Below are 22,018 nucleotides of genomic sequence, written 5' to 3'. Positions count from 1 at the left end.
TAAATTTTGTTTTCTGTTAAAAATAATAGTAAAAGAGAAAAAATGCTCCTATGTAAATAAAGCAATCACAGAACGGGTCAGATGACGCCCGGTTGACGTGAACGCCGGTAGGGTAGGGTTCCAAATTACCGGGTCGGGTTGTTTCCGGAACTTTCCGATTCGACCTTTCCTTTTCGCACTCTTTTCTCCTCCACTATAAAATCGAACGCACACTGCGCAAGAACAACTTTCGTTCCTCTTTCAATTTGTTTTTGTTTTCTCTCCATCTCTTTCGCTCCGCAAACTCCAAAAACCTATAAAATTATAAATAACACAAACCCTGAAAATCCAATTCAAAAACATTAACGTACATAAAACACACAAACACAGAAATATTCAATTTCAATTGTTAATCCATTCGCGACTCTCTCTCTATACAAATTCATCTGTCTCTGTATTCGATAGCATATGGAGGCGGCCATGGATGAGCAGCCAACCTTAGGGCAAGGGCAAGCCCAGCCACCAGCGCCACCTCCACCGCCTCCGCCAGCGCCCGAATCCCAATCTCAAGGAGGCGAGGACGAAGACGACGATGAAGAAGAGGAGGTTAAGAATGAAGACGACGAATTGGTTGCCAAGGCCCAGAAGCTTATGGACAAGATCACTTCCGCGCCGGATAACCCTAATCCTACTGTTCTTCACGCACTTGCCTCCCTTCTTGAAACTCAAGAGTCTCGGTTCGAACCGTTTCTTCTTTTGAACTTTTGTTTTTGAAGCTTTTTTATGTAAATTGATGCGAATTTATTCAAGAATTGCCACTCAGTTCGAGTTGTTGTTGTAATGCTGTGCTTTGTGTTTTCATCATTTGCATTTTCTTCTTATTTTTCTTTTCCTTTCAATATTGAGTTTTTTTTAATAAAAAATTGTGACACGATTAATGACGATAAACTTACAAATTAAGAGGTTTTAGATTAATGATTTCAAAGGTATTGTGTGTGAATTTTATGGCTTTGTTGGCAATTGTATAATTATATATTTGCTTATTGTGTTGAAATTGGTGATAATGTGAATTTTTGGAATGCTCTTGGTGACTGTCATTTACACAGTCGACGTTTCATTTCCTTGTAAGCAATGCTTCTTCCTCTTTACTTAGTAATGTATGGCTTGCTGGTGGTAGGATTGGGTATCGATACTTGATATGTAATCTTGATAGGTCATGTAGCGCAGAAGATCACAGAAAATGTAAATTTAGTTTGAAGACCTTGTTTGGACTTTGAGTTGCTGTAGTCAAAGGTAGGGTTTAAGGACGACATGGAATGTCATTGTAGTTATATCAAGAGGTTAGGAATTTTCAATGGCCAAGGCGATGGATGTGTTCAAGCAACTGTCTTTAGGATGCCGAGTCGATGATTTTAAAATTTTTCTGGTGCGCGGGAATTATTATTCTTAGCATAGGAAAGACAGTTGGCAGTCAGTTCACTAGATGTATTAACTGTCGACTTTGGAAGTAACTTTGGGGGATTGCTTGAGTGGTTAGATATAGATTTTGTCTGAATGGATGCAACTTCTAATAGCTAGGTAATAATACTTCAGAATCTGAAGTTCTAATATCTTTTTTGGTGGGCATTATGATTGTTCTTGTTTATTTAGAATGCTTTGTCTGGTTATATATGTACTGTAAGGTGACTTTTCACTGTTTGTTTCGTTGCACAAGTCTCTGATCTTGTATTTATACATTATATGTGGCTGATTATTTATTTACATTGTTAAACTTTGTTCTGATAAATAAACTCTGAACCTTACCTAAAGAAGAAAAAACCATCTTTTAATGCAGATACATGGAAGAGAATGGTCATTCATCCAGCAATGCTCGTGCTTCACATAACATCGGACGGCTAGGGAACTTAGTCCGGGTAACTGGTTTTGTCGTGTGGTTACCTTTTGTAATTTTTATGTATTTATTTGTGGGATGGTTGCTAAAATGTTTTCATATATGTGGATTATATCTTGTTTGCAGGGACCAAGCTTTTGTTCTAATTTTTTTCTCTTTTTGCCAGGAACATGATGATTTCTTTGAATTAATATCTTCAAAGTATCTGTCGGAAACAAGATACTCTGTTGCTGTCCAGGCAGCTGCTGGAAGGCTGCTTTTAAGCTGTTCACTAACCTGGATTGTAAGATTGTTGTTTTTCTGATACCATTGAGTTTCATTTATTTTATTTGTTCCTTAATGAAGATGATTATTATGGCTTATTATCAATCTGACATGCGTGAATGTGATACAGTATCCTCATGTTTTTGAAGAAGCTGTTTTGGAGAAAATAAAAGATTGGGTGATGGATGAGACTTCCAGCTCATCTGTTGAATACCAGAATTGGAAGCATGATTTGGGGGGCAAGGAGGTCTCAGATTTTGAAATGCTGAAGACCTATGCTACAGGACTTCTTGCTGTATGTTTGGCTGGGTATGCTCCTTCTTTGTATCTTTATTTTCCCTTCCTCATTTTATTCTTATTGACTAGTTTGTTTCACATATCTTAATTTTTATTGAAAATAGTGGTGGTCAAGTAGTGGAAGATGTGTTGACGTCTGGATTGTCTGCCAAACTTATGCGTTATCTTCGTGTGCGTGTTTTGGGGGAGTCAAGTATTACTCAAAAGGATTCTAATCATTTAACAGAGAGCAAAAATACCTTGAATGCTGTTTGTGTAAGAGGTAGAGATGAAGGTCGGGGTAGAGTTCGGCAGGTTGTGGAAACAACTCATTTTGATGATCCAAGGATAACAGATGAGAGATGTTTAGATGACCAGAATGTTGATGGTGGAGAACCACCTGATGGATTGGCTGAGGGGTTTGAGATCCATGATGCAGATGGAAAGATGAAATTTGGAGATTTTGATGAAAATGTGAGAGACGACTCCTCAAGGCGCAGACCCAACCGTGGATGGACAAGATCTAGAGGGAAGGGAAGGGCAAATGAAGGTGCTGTAGAGAATGAACAGCTCTTGACCTCTCCAGGATCTGGTAGTAGGTTGTTGCAGGGACGGAGCTTTAGAGACAGGGCTGCATTGAAAAATTCCGATGTGAAAAAAATACCAGATTCTAGGAAGTGTTTGGACAGGAATACAGATGTTTCCTATCTGGAAAGGGAGGATAACGATGACTGCTTCCAGGACTGCAGAGTTGGATGTAAAGATATCTCTGACTTAGTAAAGAAAGCAGTTAGGTCTGCAGAAGCTGAAGCCAGAGCAGCTAATGCACCTGCAGAAGCCATCAAAGCTGCTGGTGATGCTGCTGCTGAAGTTGTCAAAACTGCAGCTTTAGAGGTACAAAAGCTGTTATTGTCACTCTCTGTAATGGTTTTTGTTTAGTTTTCACTTCTCAGTTGTTTGCCGCTTAATTATGCAGGAATTCAAAATGACAAATAATGAAGAAGCTGCCGTTTTGGCTGCTTCAAGAGCGGCATCTACTGTCATTGATGCTGCCAATTCAGTTGAAGTTTCAAGGTAGGTATTTCATTTTTTTTAAATGCAAAGAAGAGGTATATGGTACAGATACTTGATGAATCACATGCTGTGTTATCAACTTTTTTTTATGGCTGTACTGCCTTAGAATAATACTTCTTTACTGCGGGTTGTAATTCTTCCTATGGATTGGTGGCAGGAGCTCGAGTAGTATCAATGCCGAATCAATGACATCAAGCAGCACAGAACCAGAAATTCATGAAGATGCTGAAGAATACTTCATTCTTGATGCCGAGTCCCTTGCACAGTTGAGAGAAAAATACTGTATTCAGTGTCTTGAGACTCTTGGAGAATATGTTGAAGTTCTTGGACCTGTACTGCATGAAAAAGGGGTAGATGTATGTCTTGCATTATTGCAACGAAATTCTAGACATAAAGAGGCATCAAAGGTTGCAATGCTCTTGCCTGATATAATGAAGCTCATTTGTGCTTTGGCTGCTCATCGGAAATTTGCTGCCTTGTTTGTGGATAGGGGTGGCATGCAGAAACTGCTTACTGTCCCTAGGGTTGCTCAAACCTATTTTGGCCTTTCTTCTTGCTTATTTACTATTGGTTCTCTCCAGGTAATCACACGTGGTGTGAAGTTGAGCTGTTAGAGACTAATTTCCCATTTACTTGCATCATGATAATAATATCCATCTAGTCTTCATCTTTTGTGATGACCAATTAATCTTTTTTCAGGGAATTATGGAGCGTGTTTGTGCTCTTCCTTCAGATGTGGTCAACCAGGTCGTTAAGTTAGCTCTTCAACTTCTTGAGTGCTCACAGGATCAAGCCAGGAAAAATGCAGCCTTATTTTTTGCTGCTGCATTTGTTTTCCGGGCAGTTCTTGATGCTTTTGATACTCAGGAAGGCTTACATAAATTACTGGGCCTTTTAAATGATGCTGCATCGGTCAGATCTGGAGTAAATTCTGGGGCATTAGGACTCACTGGTTCAGGATCACTTCGAAATGAAAGGTCACCTGCAGAGGTGCTGACTTCATCGGAGAAACAGATAGCTTACCACACTTGTGTTGCTTTGCGGCAATACTTCAGAGCCCATCTTCTGTTGCTCGTGGATTCTATTCGTCCAATTAAAAACAATCGAAGTGCGGCTCGGAATCTTCCAAGTGTAAGGGCTGCTTACAAGCCACTTGACATCAGCAATGAAGCTTTGGATGCAGTATTTCTGCAGTTACAGAAGGACCGGAAGTTGGGTCCTGCATTTGTGAGAACTCGTTGGCCTGCAGTCGATGAGTTCTTGCGTTTTAATGGACATATTACTATGTTGGAGTTATGCCAGGTATAATATATTACATTAAAGTTCTTTCTCTGTGTGTGTGAAATTATTCAGGCCAATGTTATGCTATTCCTATACCCTTGCCACATGAACTTTCAATGTGCTCACTTACTTTTCACTTTCTGCCTTCTCGGGATATGCTGAATTTTGATTTCTGCAGGCTCCACCAGTTGAGCGTTATTTACATGATTTACTTCAATATGCATTGGGTGTTCTGCATATTGTTACGTTGGTCCCTAGCAGCCGCAAGATGATCGTGAATTCTACATTAAGCAATAATCGTGTTGGTATAGCAGTCATTTTGGATGCAGCAAGTGTTGGTGGTAGTTATGTGGACCCTGAGGTAAAGACTTTGTTTATAACTGGATGTCCGTCTTGCTTTGCCTTTATCGTTGGATTTATTATAATTATCTATTTGTGTTTTTCCAGATCATTCAGCCTGCACTAAATGTGTTGGTCAATCTTGTCTGTCCTCCACCTTCAATCAGTAATAAACCGCCTTTGCATGCTCAAGGTCAGCAGTCTGTTTCTGCCCAAACCTCAAATGGTCCTGCTGCAGAGACTAGAGATAGAAACACAGAACGTAATGTCTCAGATGTAGTAGATCGAGGTAGTGCAGCAGCACCTGGTACACAGTCCAACAGTAGCAATTCACAAGCTCCTGCTGCCACAGCAACGTCAGGATTGGTGGGGGATCGCCGAATATCTTTAGGACCTGCTGCAGGTGGTGCCGGCCTGGCTGCACAATTAGAGCAAGGCTATCGCCAAGCAAGGGAGGCTGTTCGTGCCAACAACGGTATAAAGGTTCTCCTGCATCTCCTCCAACCACGCATATATTCACCTCCTGCAGCACTTGACTGTCTCCGTGCACTTGCTTGTCGAGTCCTCCTTGGTTTAGCCAGAGATGATACTATTGCCCATATATTGACTAAGCTCCAGGTACATGACTTTTATACGCAATACTGACATGACAGCTTTACAGAATCAAAATTTTATTTTATATTTTCTTCCCTTGGACGTTGTTGACCCCTATCTTTTCTGCTTCGGCTCATTCAGTTTAAATGATGTTGCAAAACATCAAGACTTTTTTTAAAAAGAAATAAAGTACAGGGAAATTAGGGCATGCTCAATTATTTTACACCAGGGATTCCTGTTTTTAATAAGTTGCCTCTGTTAGTGGGCCTTAAGGAAATGTACTTCCACATCCAAAATGGGGGGCAAGAGAATGCGAGACTAAAAATTTCCCTTAGGAGATGAGTACAGTTTCATCCAGAACTTTAAATATACTGGAGAAAGAAATACTTTCAAAGTAAAAGTTTTAAGGCATTCTTTCAGTATTCCTATAGAAGCTACATTCAAATCTCTTTGTTAACAGACGAGAGGGTTTAGCATCAGTTGCAGAGAAGACTGAGAAGTGTTACGCAGTCTTCTTTTTTTTATTTTTTATGCTGCTCTGCTAGTTCAAGTTGACGGTTTAGTTGGCCCTTTGCCTCAGACATAACTTTGTCGCTGTCTAATTTTTCTACATTCAACTTTTGATTTTGTTTCAAACATAGTTTACTGCCTTTTATTGTTATTCTTCGCTGTTTCCATTAAATTCTAAGTCATTAAATTCTTAATCATGGTTTCTTTTTTTTGTGTCATTGTCTAAAGTTAGGACCTTATGTTATATTAGTCAGTCTTTTACTGCTACTGAGTGCAACATGATGTTCTAGGTTGGAAAGAAACTTTCAGAACTAATTCGAGATTCAGGGAGCCAGACAAATGCAACTGAGCAAGGCAGGTGGCAAGCTGAACTTTCACAGGCAGCAATTGAGCTCATTGCGGTAAGCATTTGTTTACAACAATTAGAAGTTGCTTAGAAATAATGTTTATTTAACAGAATCAGTTTTATTAATGAGTTAGGGTTATTCCATAGCCTTTTGCCCGCACCCTTTTCCCTTTCCCTCAACCTGCTTTGTACTTCATGGTCAAAACTCATGCCATATTATTTTTGTTGTAGATTGTGACAAATTCTGGACGAGCTAGTACATTGGCAGCCACTGATGCTGCTATGCCAACTTTGAGGCGCATAGAAAGGGCAGCTATAGCTGCTGCTACTCCTATCACTTACCATTCCAGGTATTGAGTGATTCCTCGTATAATGCCAGTATTTGTTGAAATATGTTGCTTTTGATTCTTCTGTTGACTTTTTCCCTCTTTATGTGTACTTGAAATGTCAGGGAACTATTGCTCTTGATACACGAACACCTTCAGGCATCTGGTTTGGCCGCAACAGCTGCTTCACTGCTAAAAGAGGCTCAGTTGATGCCTTTGCCAGCCTTGGCTGCCCCCTCATCTCTTGTTCATCAAGCCACACAGGAAGCTCCCTCTGTACAACTTCAGTGGCCCTCTGGTCGCACACCTAGTGGATTTCTTACAAACAAATCAAAGATTACTGCAAGGGATGAGGAACCAAGTGTGAAATTTGATTCTGCTTTCTCGTATTCAAAGAAAAAACCTTTAGTTTTCTCTCCTAATTTTGCTCTACAGTCAAGGAATCAATCTCAGTCCCATGACTCTCACTGGGCATCAGCCAGGAAAGTCTTTGGTGCATCAAAACAGTTTTCTGCATCTGCAAATGCATCAGAAACTCCATCAGAATCCCTGCCAAAACCTACTTTTGATACAGAGGCCCAATGCAAGACGCCCATCGTCTTGCCAATGAAACGGAAATTACCTGAGTTAAAGGATCCTGGGTGTTTGCTATCATCAGGGAAACGTCTTCACACTGGTGACCAAGGGCTTCGATCTCCAGTTGGTCCTACACCCACTACCATGCGGAAGACCAGCCTACTAACTGATGCTGGTGGATTCTCTACCCCAACTGCAAACTTAAGAGATCAATATGGTCGATCAACACCAGCTTGTTTTCCATTAGAGTATCCTGATGATAACCAGTATGGTAATTCTAGCACGGGCCTGACAACACCATCCTCCCAATTTGGGCTGCAGAGTGACCCTCAGCCAAGCAACGCAGAGCGATTAACTCTAGACTCTGTGGTTGTTCAGTATTTGAAGCACCAGCACCGGCAATGTCCCGCCCCAATAACCACTCTTCCACCACTCTCTCTTTTACACCCACATGTTTGCCCTGAACCAAGACGAAGCCTTGATGCCCCATCGAATGTTACAGCCCGGCTTGGTACTCGTGAGTTCAAAAGCATGTATGGTGGGGTCCACGGAAATCGCAGGGATCGTCAGTTTGTTTACAGTAGATTCCGACCATGGCGAACTTGTCGGGATGATTCTGGTGCCCCTTTGACATGCATCTCTTTTCTTAGTGATTCCGCTCATATTGCAGTAGGTGGCCATGGTGGTGAGCTCAAAATTTTTGACTCCAATAGCAGCAATGTACTGGAGAGTTGCGCAAGCCACCAGTCTCCTATAACGTTTGTTCAGTCACATCTTTCCGGTGAGACCCAGCTGGTGCTTTCTTCAAGCTCCCAGGATGTGAGGTTGTGGGAAGCATCTTCAGTCTCTTCTGGGCCCATGCATTCCTATGAAGGGTGTAAGGCTGCAAGATTTAGCAATTTTGGGGATATTTTTGCAGCTCTTCCATCAGAGCTGGCCCGGCGAGAGATTCTCCTGTATGACATCCAAACTAGCCAGTTGGAATCGAAACTGTCAGATACATCTGCTAGCTCTACAGGTCGGGGACATTCTTATTCTCATATACACTTCAACCCTTCAGACACAATGCTGCTTTGGAATGGGGTCCTATGGGACAGACGGGTTCCTACCCCTGTTCATCGTTTTGATCAGTTTACAGATTATGGGGGCGGTGGCTTCCATCCTGCTGGGAATGAGGTATGTAGAAAGAAACCTTTCGTCTACCACAGTAAGCTATAATTATGTTGGTATTTTTCCTTGCATTGTTTATGAGTTAACTCTGCAATTCTTATTGTATTCTTCTTATTTCCCAAGCAGTCATCTGCATTCTGCCTCGCAAGCTTGTATTCTCCCCCTTTTTTGGTCATTTCTAATCTATTTCTTTTTTCTTTTTTCTTTTCTTTTCAATAGGTGATTATAAACTCTGAGGTCTGGGATCTCCGGAAATTCAGACTCCTTCGGAGTGTACCTTCATTAGACCAAACAACAATAACTTTCAATGCACGTGGCGATGTAATTTATGCAATCCTCCGGCGAAATCTGGAGGATGTAATGTCAGCGGTTCACACCCGACGTGTAAAGCATCCCCTCTTTGCTGCGTTCCGCACGGTGGATGCAGTTAACTACTCTGACATTGCCACTATTCCAGTTGATCGTTGTGTCCTTGACTTTGCAACAGAGCCAACTGATTCCTTTGTTGGGTTGATCACAATGGATGACCAAGATGATATGTTAGCTTCTGCTAGGGTTTATGAAATTGGTCGCCGGAGGCCGACTGATGATGATTCTGATCCTGATGATGCTGAGAGTGAAGAAGATGAAGATGACGAGGATGAGGATGATGACGATGATGTGGACCCTATACTGGGCCCAGATCTTGATGGGGATTCCGACAGTGATGTTGATGATATGAGCAATGATGAGGATGACAGCGTGAGTGACCTCGATGATGATGACGAGGATGGAGATTTTATTATGGATGACTTTGAGGGAGGAGGTGGAATACTGGAGATTGTAACAGATGGTGAGGACGATGACGACGACGATAGTCAATTTATGGAGTCCTTTAGCAGTGGTGATGAGGATTATGTGGGCGGTTTTGGATATTAACTGTAACATAATTTTCTTAAACCCGATTAGATTGGTGTTAGTGGTTGACCAGATAGTGTAATTAATTGTTTTTCTTTTTGGTTTTTCCTTGATGCATTATTTACCAATGAGAAGAAGGCTAGCTTCATTCATTAGTTTACACGTAGATTTTTCACCCTCCCCTTCCTTTATATGTTTTTCTGCTTGCTGGGTTCAGTGATTACACCATAATTAATTGTTCTGAAACTTATGGGAATGCAATAATTCAGTTCTTTCGGGACATTGGACACAGCTGGGAGATTTTAGAAATTTTGTTTTTATGCCATTAAACGCGCCGTTTTGGTGGTATGCAATTTCATAGTCATAACCTAACCTGGAAAAGATATCCCCTAGAACAAAACAAACAAAAAAACCCCCATCAATTCAATGGCATGTGGGGGGTTCTTGTAGTTTTGGACCTCCAAACTCTGCAAGGTGTCTATGAAGAAGACCTCTCTCTTGCGTTCCTGCCTGCCTTGCCTTCAGAGGGGTCCAAATTTTTTTATTTTATTTTTCTTTTGTTTATCTAAAGTGGTGAGTAAAAATATTCCCCCTCATTATAAAGATTTTCAGCACAAACATATCCAAACCATGCAGATCAAGAATCAGTAGAGATCAATCACAATACTCAATTGAAACCCACATGATACAAACTGAAAAATTACAAAAATACTACTGACACAGAACCGTCAGAGAGAATATGGCAGCATATAGAGAGAACAAAATAATCATTATGGATTTGTTCTTCTTTCACTTTCTTTGTGGTTAGATTGAAAAATAACGTTGTTAAAGACAATTGAACTCCTAATTCTTGGGTTAGTCCACATAAGAAATTTTTGTCTACGTGGTAGCAAGCTATCATGTATTCCATCTACTATCTACTTGCCATATAGATAAACACGTATACCATCTACCATCTACTTGCCTTCTAACCCATCCATCCGTTCATTCACTTCAAATGGTATGAACATCAACAAAAACGACGCAATCATCTGACAATGTGCATTTATCGCTTGTAAGATTTGATTGTTTCACAAACTAAAGAACAGAAACAAAATAGTATGTTTTAAGATCTCTAAAGATCGAATTCTGCCAAAATGAATAGAACACTAAGGGGCAATCCTAAGTGGATCACGAGGGAACAGAGAAGTTTTGCGGATGTTGTTCAAACCACAGAAAAGCATGACAACGCGCTCCAGTCCTACCCCGAACCCACCGTGCGGAGGTGCACCATATCTGTAAGAGCCATCACAAGGGTTAACACGAGCCGGGCCAAAAAAATTATGCCAAACATATTGAGCAGCATAGAGGTGTATAGCATGGTAAAAAGCCAAATTTGTAAAGAGCTTTTGACTTGGAATATTTTAAAAAATGATATCAATAATAACAAGGAAAGAAAAAATAAGAATACCTGAAAGCATCAATATATGTTGAAATTGTCTTCAGTTCAATCCCACATGCTTGTGCACGTTCAGCTAGTAATTCTGGCACGTGCACACGTTGGGCGCCAGAAATTATCTCCTCACCTAAGGGATGGGAAATGGATAATTAGATTTTCGTTGATATTTAAAACCAAAACAACAATGCTGATACAGCCATTGATGATTTACCTCGAATAAAAACATCAAATGAATTACTGTAGGCAGGATTATCGTGGCAAGGCATCGTATAGAACGGCCTCACAGCCAAAGGATAGCGGTGGAGTATGTAGAACTCAGTGCCGTACCTATGATCCAGTAAAATCCAGTTCAAACATTTATAATAACAACAGAATCTAAATTAACTGTGAGCAAACTAAAACATATACTTATGAAGATATAGAGCAAGAAAATTAAAAATTACTTCTCCAGAACCAGTTGCCCCAGTTTTCTCTCAGCCTCAGTGTTAAGGTCCCCCATGGGATCCACTTCAATGCCAGCATCCTGTACAAGGAGGTCAAACTTACAATAAAAATAAAGAAAACTCTGCAATTGAAAGCAGGCCGTGCCTGTTTTAGCCTTCCATGCATGCAAAAAAATCATAAACATAAGAGTTTAGTCAAAATAAATAAAACAAAGAAATATTCAGCTCATTTATGCACAAGTTATAAATTCCAAGGCACTCCTCTCCCTCAATGGCCTGCACATAGATCCATGCATCTGTGCATCCATTGTTTTCATTTGTTGCCCACTCTGCAAGATAACTCCAGACTACCTAATTTGTTGGGTTGTTTTCTACAGCTCATGAACACAAGTTTCTGAATTACCAGCAATTGCCTACATGGAGCTTGCTACTCCATCTAAAGCTCTCCTAATCATAAAAATAAATAAATATACCACCGCATGAAAGATCAAACTAGTATGATAGTATTCTATCCCCTCTTCAGCTTCAAGATTTCTTAAAACTCATGCTTCCTCAAGAACTACGTGACTTGTGAACTGTGATACAGCCCTATCAAAATCTACAATCATTCAATTAATTTCTCTATTTTATTCAGTGCAAAACATGAACCAATGAAAATAAGTAAATAAATAAAATTAGCATAGTATTCCTAACCTTGAGCATTTGAATACCTTCTTCAAATGTAAGGCGTAGAGTCTCTGGCAAGTACTGCAAATTTATGAAATGTCAATAATCAGAATCCAAAAAATTTATGGGCACAGGCCTGAAATATTTGGTAACAGTTTATTCTATAACTGACAGGAATATAAATGAGTTTTTAGGAAAAGATCATGCAGCACACCAAACATATCACATTACAATTATAATGTCAATAAAAATAAATAAAAAAAAAAAGAATCAAGACCTTCAATGGTTCGAAGGGATATTGCCTCCCTACAGCTTCAAGCTCCTTCTCACAAGTCTTGTTCAAAGTGTCGAATATTGTAACAAATAAACGGCCAACAATATCCATCACCTGCACGAACAAGCATATAACTACTCAGTAATTCACATCCATTATCATATTGGGTGCTAAGAGAAAACCTTAGAAATTCAAACTCTACCTCAGAATAGTGACTCTTGATCTCCATTTCAACATCAAGACCAATAAACTCACACAAATGCCTATGGGTATAGGAGTCCTCGGCTCTATAAACACCACCAATCTCAAAAACACGGCCAAAGTCACCACAGATAGCCATCTGCTTGTGAAGCTGAGGTGATTGGGCAAGGCAGGCAGGTTGACCCTTGTAGTCGAGTCTAAACACAGCAGCACCACCTTCGCTTGAACCAGCAATCAGTTTTGGCGTGTGGATTTCAAAAAAGCCTTCAGATAACAGAAACTGCCTAAAGATCTACACAATAACACAACCAATTACATACAGAACTAAACTCTAACAACAAATTTTCTACAAATTTACAAAGAGAAACAAACACAAAGCATATATCTGCAAATGCTACAAACAAAACTTACAGTTCCAACTTGGCTCTGGATCCGGAAGATCCCCTGATTCGCTGGTGTTCGAAAATCAAGAACTCTATTGTTCAAGCGTGTATCCTGATTAACACGAACAAGCTTTTCTCCAGCCTAAAACCCACCAAACGATCCAATAAATTTACATACAAAAAAAAATTCCAAATCCTTGATAACATTTCAAGAATCCAATTAACAACCAAAAAATTAAAAAAAACTCTCATCTTACTCTCTTAAATAATCATTGTACCTGCAAAGCTTTTTCGATTTCAGCATCGCTTCGAGCAGCATCCTCAATGTTAATAGGTAGCACAGCAGCTTTACTCACACAGTACAATTTCCTAACTTGAACCTCCACCTAATTAAAATCAACATTTCAATTATAATCACGCATTAACTAAGCAGTGAATTCATAAAAATAAAAAAATAGAAATAAAAAATTACCTGCTGTGTGGTGCCCTTTATCTCAACACTAGGAACAGAAACAACTCCTTCAATATCAATAATCGATTCGCGGCTCAAACCGGCGACGTACTTCACCATCTGGCGGCTCACGGTATCAGGCTGGACCGTAGCCACACACTGCACGGTGAAGCCTCTCTCTCTGACGACCACAAACGCCATGTTCTTCCCCACGGCTCGGATCGTCTGCGCTCGGCCTCGAATCAGCACCGAGCGGTTCTCCGATGTGTTCGTCAGAGCGCCGACCTCGGTCCATCGGCTGACGTCCTCCACCGTCTTCGATTGTATCTCGTTGAGCGGGACGTCTCCATAGTTGGCGGCCAGCGGGTCCTGCTCGTCATCGACCGCGAGAGAACGAGTGGCGGCGGCTAGGGCTTCTTGCTCTTGGCGGCGGCGAAGCTTCTCTTGCTTGGCAGCTTCCTTCTTGGCGGCCTTTTTGCTGACCGAGGCAGCGTCTTCGGAAGTGGGTTGCGATTCGGGTGTGGACATTGTCGGGTCGGGTCGCGTTCAGAATAGTAGAGTGGCGGACTGAGATGTCTGGACAAACAAAACTGCTAAAATATTTGGAGATGCTGTGTGCGTTTTGTATTGTGGGACGATATATATACGAGTACAATTTAGGCTATAGAGGAAATCTAGCTAGGGATGGGCACTCAAACCAGCGAACTAGAAATTCGAGCCGAATCAAACCAGAAAAAAATCGAGTTCATCAAAAAGTCAACAACTGGTCAAAAATCAAATTGGACCAGTTTGGACGAATTTTGGATTCGGTTCCATGTCTTCAAAAACCAAACCTAGCCGAACAGAACTTTTCAAATTAAAAAAATATATAATTTCAATATTTAATTATATTTAATGTTATATTTTTAATTTAACAAATATATATATATATTTATCCAAGTTCAATTTCAAAATATCTCTCTTTTCTAACTTTAATATTTATTTTTATATGAAATTGAATAATTTATTAATTTTCAAGTAAAAAATAATAATATTTCAGTTGATAATTGTATTAAAAAATAATTTTTATAATCCGGTCAGAAACTAGTTCAACCCGAACCAAACAATTTTTGAATTATTTTTATTAAAATCGAACCAAATCAAACCAAATGAATAGTACCGGATCGGTTATAATTTGAGGCAAAAATTGGTCCAACCTGAATTGTACCCACCCCTAAATCTAGCCCAAGTCGGCCAAAGTTGAGTGTAAATTTAGACTCTCCCACTGCAGCCCTACACGTGTCCATTGAGAATTCCAATAATAATTGAAATACACAAAATTTACTCTCCCTTTTTTCTTTTCTTTTTTTAAATCATGGCTTCCCTATTTCTTCGAAATTTGTTTTATAGGATCACATCATATTTCTTTAAAGACTATCTTCATTTATTTTCAAACGAAAAAACTATCTTCGTTTTATAAATTTCTTTTTTTCAAAAAAATAAAAAATTTCAGCTCATGGCTTTTTTTTTACAAGGGAGGCATATTTTCCTTTTTGAAATGAGTATTGTAGCGGGGTAGTGGTATTTGTACTATATTATGTCTTTCATTCATATTATAAAGGGGTTTTACCATATAAGAACAAATAGAGTTCCTCAAAAATTAGACAAATAGATCCAGTCACTATTTGATAATGATGTGAAATAACTTTTATGTCACTATCGGGTAGTGATATTGAACAACTCTCAAGTCACTGTCCAATAGTGATATAAGAGTTATTTTATGTTCAAACAGTGACCGAACTAGTTTATCCAATTTTTGGAAGACTAGATCATTTTAACATTTTATCTTGTGTGAAGAATTTTTTAAATAATTTTTTGTATTATGAAAGTAGATGAATTGTTAGTCCAAAAAGCGTCATATAAATACGAAAATAATTGGAGACATGTAAAGAAGCAAAGTTTTTAACCAATCAATCCATATTGGGTCTTCAGACCAAAAAAATCCTTCTTGGGTCAATTTTTAACCATCGACTTTTATTGGGCCAAGCCACTTCTAAGCGTAAAGGGTCTGTCTGGTTTAAAATTTAGAAGCTTGAGAATGTATTTCAAATTGCATTTCAATATTTGATAAGTACACTATTGGGAATTCAATTATAGACTTATGGGTATGGACTTCCTTTGGGAAATTTCATACCCTTGGCTCACTTTGAGAATTTTTTTGTCCCCACTTAAAAAAACATTGAATGCAAATTTTTTGGACTAACTTTCCCATGTTATTATTTTTAAATATCACTTTTGACCCTTAAAAAACTCTTCATATTAATAACTTTTAATAATAAAAAAATCAAAAATATTATTAAAAAATTGAACAACTTTTCATTCATAATACTCTACTAACCAAACATAGAAATGAGAGAAAATTACTAGTGCTTTAAGTTATCAAACATTGGGAATTAACATCCTACATTCTCATCTCTTAGGAAAGTGTTTTTTGTTTTTTCAAAGTTTAGGAAAGTTTATTTACAGCCTAACCCGTGAGAGAGGTAAACAGGTAAGAAAATCTACCTGTGAAATTCTTTGCCATCACAGAAACTGATTCGATTGCTACCTGGAACAATTTTGAGTAGGCAAAGATACTGCTTTCGCTCGTTATTTTATTCGATTGCTACCTTCAACTTAAACCCTTAATTAAAAAACTAGAATAAAATCGTGGGTTTTCGTTTTCTCCTTCTCCTTCCTGCCTGCTTTTTCAGTCTCTGAAACCTCACTCTCACTCTCACTCTCCCTCCACAAACCCTTTCCCTGCTGCTTGCTTCTACTGCCTCACTCAAAAATGTTGGCAGCTAAAACCCTAATAAACCCTTCTCCGCCCCTCAATCTCCCGAACAAACTCACCCTCCGTCGTCCCAAACCCCCATTCTCTCTCTCAATCCGCAACTCGCTCTCTGACTCACAAGCCCCAACCACTCCGGGTCAGCTCCGAGTCGACATCCTCTCCGAGTCTCTCCCCTTTATCCAAAAATTCCGAGGCAAGACCATCGTCGTCAAGTACGGCGGCGCCGCCATGAAATCAGAGTCCCTCCAGGCCTCCGTCGTCAACGACCTCGTCCTCCTCTCATGCGTCGGCCTCAGGCCCGTCCTTGTCCACGGCGGTGGGCCCGAGATCAACCACTGGCTCAAGCGCCTCAACATCGAGGTCAGCTTCCACGACGGCCTCCGAGTCACCGACGCCGCCACAATGGAGATCGTCTCCATGGTCCTCGCCGGAAAAGTCAACAAAAACCTAGTCTCGCTCATCGACCGCGCCGGAGTCAAGGCCATCGGGCTCTGCGGCTTCGACGGGCGCCTCGTCACCGCCCGACCCGCCCCGAACGCCGGTAAGCTCGGGTTCGTTGGGGAGGTTGCTCGGGTGGACCCCACTGTGCTGTGGTCGATCGTGAACGACGGCCACATCCCCGTGATCGCATCGGTGGCGGCGGACGAGACGGGGCAGCAGTACAATATCAATGCGGACACGGTGGCGGGGGAGCTGGCGGCGGCGCTGGGGGCGGAGAAGCTGATTCTGCTGACGGACGTGGCGGGGATCTTGAGCGATCGAAACGACGCGTCTAGCTTGGTGAAGGAGATTGACATCAAGGGAGTGAAGAAGATGGTGGAGGAGGGGACAATTGGTGGGGGTATGATACCAAAAGTGAATTGCTGTGTAAGGTCTTTGGCTCAGGGGGTGAAGACTGCTAGCATTGTTGATGGGAGAGTGCCCCATTCTTTGTTGCTTGAGATTTTGACTGATGAAGGAGCTGGGACCATGATTAGTGGATAGTTAAATGCTAATTGCTTTGATTAAGAGTGTAGTTGTTTATGAATTTGAGAGAGAATATCGAGAGCTCTGTCATCCCATAATTTGCAATAATTATCAGCTGCTCTAAAATTTTACTATAAATTTATGCTTTGGTGAGTTTCTACTCCAATTTCAATATCTGCATAACTTGATGTCGTTAAGAAAAATTTTAAGTGACATTTTATGATGCATAAATAATCAAGCTTCACATCCCCAGAAATTAGCAGATGAATTAGTATAAATCATCTGGCATAAATTAACAATGGTGTCCCAGTAAATACAAACAAAAGGGATTTAGCAGGGACTACGCGGCATGAACAGATCAATTTCTGAAACTGAGACATGATGGATGCCATGGGAAACAAAAAGAAGTCCTATTGCATTTACAAACGATTGTTCCAAAAGTTTCCTCCTGAATACAAAGTTTTGAGGAAAATCAACTTACACTGTATAATGACCTGAGTGGTTCTGCTTTAGAGTGCTTTCAGCTTTCACTGACCTCTTCTGGATCAGTAACTGGCGATTCGTCGTGCCCCACTATCTCACCGTTTGCATGTTCCAATGAGTTCTCATCATCGGAGTCTTGTCTTACAACAGAATCAAGAGCAGAGTTACAGATGGGTCTTTGTCTCGACCTATTCTTGGTGCCCAAGTTTCTGTTTTCCAGAACTGGATGGCTAGTGTCTCCAGCTAGTCTTTTACTCCAGCGCACACCCATAGGCTTTAGGACAATACTAACAGTTTGAGCATGGTTCTTGTCTGTCTCAGATTTGCCTGAGTCACTATGGTCACCCTTATCTTCATCCTTTGTTCCACCATCATCCCAATTGTTATCATCATCATCACTAGCAACTTCTTCAATCCTGTCGCTCGCAGTGTCACTGCCCGCAGAGTCATCCTTCTTACCAGAATCATTGGCGTCACTGTCGTTGGAATCACTTTTTTTACCTGAATTGTCTTCTGAGTTTGTGTCTCTCTCCGGGGCATCATTAGTGTCAGTGCCATTTCTTCTACGCTTACCCTCTTGCCTTTTCTCGTCGGCAGTTCTCTTCCCGCTGGACCCCAAGTATGATTTACAATTGGTGAGAAATGTAACATAATGTGGAAACAAACTAGCAGACTTGGCCACAAAGAGGCCACATAAAGAATCAAGAACAAGTTTTAGAGTAATGAACAGACATGAAAGAAAATTGTGAAAAAAATGTAGCATACATCCAGAACAATAACATCCTTTCAGTAGTAACCTTCATATGCTGATGAAAATCATTTTCTAAGAATACAAAATGTACTTGAAACCATGCAATATGCAAGGAGGGTCACAAAAAATGGGGACTATGCAAAGTATCCAGAACTATTACAGAAGTCTTACTTTGTTACTTTAATAGCCTCATGAATAGCCCGATCGTACTCATCTGCGCATTATTCAAAACAAAATCTCTCTTAGAATGTAAGGATAAAAAATAAGGAGATAAGGACATATAGAGTGATAACAGGATACATACAGAATAAATTAACAATCATTGATCATAACGGATAAAGAAATAAAATATCTGTTCTCAAGTTCAAACCTTACCCTGAAACTCCTCTAAATTCCCAGACATCATTTATAAACAATCAGTTAGAGTTAGGGCCAGTGTTTGATGCAATCAAAATTATTGGATCAATGTCACATGTTGAGAAGGAGCTAGCCAAACAAAATTTTCATCATACCAAATGTGTAGCTGACAGGCCTACGGTTGCGACAGGAACGAGTAGTTCCAGCACCAGAAGAATTTCTCAAATTATTCAGATGCCTCTCTTGCCTTTCTTTCTGCTTTAGTGCCCTTTCTTTCTTCTGTAGAATACAACAGTTTTAGTATAAACAACACAAGCCTAAGCTGTTGCATAAGGTTCACTGCTAACGAAGGTACCCACAATTTCAAAATTAACAGCCACTGCAAAAGTTAAATTAACAGCCACTGCAAAAGTTTACCTTCTGAAGTTTCTCAAGAACAGGAATAGCATTGGTTTCAATAGTCTTAGCAACAGAAACATCTGCTACAACTTTGCTTGATGAGAGTTCATCCTACCATGACAGGGAAGGGATAATTTCTTTTATGAGAAACAAATTTTATTAATAATACTCATAAAACAAAGTACAAAACCCCGGTGAACAAGAAGTCTACCAACAATTGAATATTGATTTTAGTCTTGTGATAAACAAAACTTTTGACTTACTACAACTTTACGAAATTCCTGGAGATTGGTTGCCAGTGTTTCCCACTGGAGACTAACATTTGCTAGGTTTAAACATCCTTTTCCCCTGCCCTTTGCCTTTGACTCAAGGGCAGTTACTTCCTTGTATAATCTATGACCAGTAATCGTAGTTCCCTCATACCTGAAATGAATGCAGTAACTGGTATTACAACTGATTGTGCTATCAAAGGCATAAAATTAATAACATATCAAAATATTACCAATAGGAAGTTCCATTTCCATCTCCTCCTATCTTACTTTTGCGAAAGAAAGAAACTTCAGTTCCTTGTTTCAGAGCATCATTAATATAAGCTAATGCATCATCTTGCTGGGAACAAAAAAAAAAAGAGTTATTTATATACACTATCTTTCAACAACAACAACAAAATTTACTTATATCAAACTCCCATATATACTTCCAACATACAATCACATGTTCAGGTATAATGCAATTGTAACATAAAGTTAGGTGATCCAATGGTTAAAAAGCATGTAAACCACCTAGACATATAGAAACAAATACAGGAAAAAAGAGGTAGGACTTAGTACATCAGCTCTGAGTTCACAAAGTGCTTTTAAGAGTAGTAAGCGTTTTGTTGGATCGAGTTCCTTGTAACGAGATATCTCTTCTCTGCAAAAACAGCACAAATGGCAAAAATTATAGTTGATTTAAAAAAAAAAAAACCAAATCAGATTAAATACAGTCAAACTAACACATTGTCAATACCGTTTAGCTGCCACTAGCGGAATCTCCCCTTCAGCAACCTGCAGTAAAGAGAAAATATATTGCTGCAGGTTATACACAGGCTATATAAAGAAAGGGGGCAAAAGGAGTCAAACTCCTAGATTCTAAAACAACTCACCCATGGCCACCATGTTGCAAGTTTCTTACAAAGCACAGTCACCCATGCATCAGAGCCATCCAATGCTTTACTTGCAGGTGGTATTCCCTGGAAAGAACACAGGTTAGAATGACATGAAGATGATCATATGTGGAAAAGGAAAGAAAATAAGAAAAGACGAATATTTTGTATAGGTAGGGATTTCAGACCCAGCTGAAAACAAATCAAATTGTTTTCTTTATGATTTTTGAAATCGATGTATTCCTACCGAGACTATCCTGTTTGTTTTTTAGTCCAAAAACTCTCCGTAATCAGTAATAAAACTGACTTCATTTTTGTCTTACCCAAAACCGATTATTCAGTCAATCATCTATCATAGTCTAAACAGAGAAAGATATTTAAACTTGGGTAAACAAAATCAATCTTTGAATGAAAGAATATGACACAGTTCAACTATTAGATTCTTAAGTTAAGCTTAGGCAAAACAGCATTACTAGACTGAACATATATAGTAATATATCACTTAAATAATTAAATTATCATATTTACCATATGTATCACATTCTACAAATCCATGACTTAAGAAAACCCATTGAGGCACAATTCTGCCTAATCCCCCAAAAATAAACAAAGCAAAGAAACCATTAGACACCATTTCTCACCCTTGTCTTCATCTAACAATATTCCATATATTCGCAACAATCACATATCTCGTTAAATGAAAACAACAAACACCAAATCAGATGCCCATTCAATGCCAATGAGTAATAGCAAAATGTAAAACACAAATGCACCAACAACTATAAGCCTTTGCTCACACATTCTAATCGCTCCAGAGGCAATGGTGTTTCATATAAAGTTGTAGACAACTTAAGAAGCATATAGTAAAATCAAACAAACTAATATATATGATAAAAGAAATTTTTTAACCTTCAACAGGGCAATGTGAAGCTGAGCAAGTGCACCGCCTGGGTTTATCAAACCCATCTCGATCTCTTCAGCTGATATTTTCGCAGCCTTCCCAACCACTGGCTCAAAAACCTACCAAAACAACACCAACATTACAAAACGAAAACAAATGCAGAATAAAAAATGCGACCTCTCTCTGTGAAACCAACAAAATAGGATCTTACGATCAAGAAGTCGAGGACGGAGGCCAGTTCCCATCGCTGACGAAGCTTCGCGACCTGAGCCTTTAGAGGATCTTCCTCTTTTTTCTCTTTTTCCTCTTCTTCCTCCAAAACCATCACTTCCACGTCTTCCTTCGCTGACCTCTTTTCTTCTTTGACGACGTCGTTCGCCTCCCGCCTCCGGCGACCCCCAGCCATACCGCACGGACAAAGATATGCTTAGAGAGAGAGGGAGAAGAAACGAAGCGGATGATGAAATTCAATGAAAAGGGAGGGAGAGTTGTGGGCAATTAAAGTTGGGGTGAAATGTTGTTTCGAGGGTTTTCCCGCCTAAATCTTTTTTTTACCAGAGATCGTGGTTAAGGTTACATTTCTAGGGTTAATTTGAAGACCGACTTTTCGACTCTCCCTCCCTCTCCAATGTTATATCTCTCTGTCCGAGACGGAACGCTGCGTTTCAACACAATTTCTGATTAAATTATAATTATAATTAGATTTATAAAACTTATGAAAGGCTCGTTTGGTATTTATTTTGTTAAGAAGCACTTTCGCTAATAAGCATTTCTTTAAAAGTAACATTAAAAGAGTATCAAAATTTTAATGACAAATCAAAGC

The 22,018-nt window shown here is 39.7% G+C and overlaps 4 protein-coding genes across 4 annotated transcripts; 2 read left to right on the top strand and 2 right to left on the bottom strand.

Moving 5' to 3' along the window:
• The first annotated feature begins 220 nt into the window (after positions 1 to 220).
• DCAF1 (DDB1-CUL4 associated factor 1) lies at positions 221 to 9,683 on the top strand. The gene is made up of 14 exons (XM_008221604.2): positions 221 to 716; positions 1,814 to 1,892; positions 2,037 to 2,153; positions 2,265 to 2,443; positions 2,536 to 3,304; positions 3,387 to 3,484; positions 3,642 to 4,065; positions 4,184 to 4,786; positions 4,944 to 5,126; positions 5,213 to 5,722; positions 6,499 to 6,609; positions 6,786 to 6,904; positions 7,006 to 8,632; positions 8,846 to 9,683. The coding sequence occupies exons 1-14, from the start codon at positions 448 to 450 to the stop codon at positions 9,542 to 9,544; spliced, it is 5,787 nt and encodes a 1,928-aa protein (XP_008219826.2). The 5' UTR covers positions 221 to 447; the 3' UTR covers positions 9,545 to 9,683.
• Positions 9,684 to 10,540: 857 nt separating this feature from the next.
• LOC103320003 (Class II aminoacyl-tRNA and biotin synthetases superfamily protein) lies at positions 10,541 to 14,233 on the bottom strand. The gene is made up of 10 exons (XM_008221605.2): positions 13,401 to 14,233; positions 13,207 to 13,314; positions 12,957 to 13,070; positions 12,547 to 12,837; positions 12,348 to 12,458; positions 12,098 to 12,151; positions 11,405 to 11,484; positions 11,173 to 11,288; positions 10,974 to 11,088; positions 10,541 to 10,798 (listed from the first exon to the last, which is right to left on the bottom strand). Exons 1-10 carry the CDS (start codon positions 13,905 to 13,907, stop codon positions 10,672 to 10,674), a joined length of 1,623 nt encoding a protein of 540 aa, XP_008219827.2. The 5' UTR covers positions 13,908 to 14,233; the 3' UTR covers positions 10,541 to 10,671.
• Positions 14,234 to 16,050: 1,817 nt separating this feature from the next.
• NAGK (N-acetyl-l-glutamate kinase) lies at positions 16,051 to 17,313 on the top strand. The gene has a single exon (XM_089046964.1). It carries the CDS (start codon positions 16,192 to 16,194, stop codon positions 17,176 to 17,178), a length of 987 nt encoding a protein of 328 aa, XP_088903090.1. The 5' UTR covers positions 16,051 to 16,191; the 3' UTR covers positions 17,179 to 17,313.
• A 240-nt stretch (positions 17,314 to 17,553) lies between these two features.
• LOC103320068 (DDT domain-containing protein DDR4) lies at positions 17,554 to 21,730 on the bottom strand. Its single transcript, XM_008221685.3, has 11 exons — positions 21,407 to 21,730; positions 21,204 to 21,314; positions 20,295 to 20,381; positions 20,159 to 20,196; positions 19,981 to 20,062; positions 19,653 to 19,759; positions 19,414 to 19,573; positions 19,169 to 19,261; positions 18,907 to 19,030; positions 18,566 to 18,608; positions 17,554 to 18,251 (listed from the first exon to the last, which is right to left on the bottom strand). Exons 1-11 carry the CDS (start codon positions 21,599 to 21,601, stop codon positions 17,681 to 17,683), a joined length of 1,611 nt encoding a protein of 536 aa, XP_008219907.2. The 5' UTR covers positions 21,602 to 21,730; the 3' UTR covers positions 17,554 to 17,680.
• Positions 21,731 to 22,018: the final 288 nt, after the last annotated feature.

The sequence above is a fragment of the Prunus mume genome, linkage group LG2, assembly GCF_029339155.1.
Source record: "Prunus mume cultivar Tortuosa linkage group LG2, ASM2933915v1, whole genome shotgun sequence".
Taxonomy (NCBI): Eukaryota; Viridiplantae; Streptophyta; class Magnoliopsida; order Rosales; family Rosaceae; genus Prunus; species Prunus mume.
The sequence above is the reverse complement of the archived record's forward strand: the minus strand, read 5'-3'. Positions and strand labels throughout refer to the sequence as shown.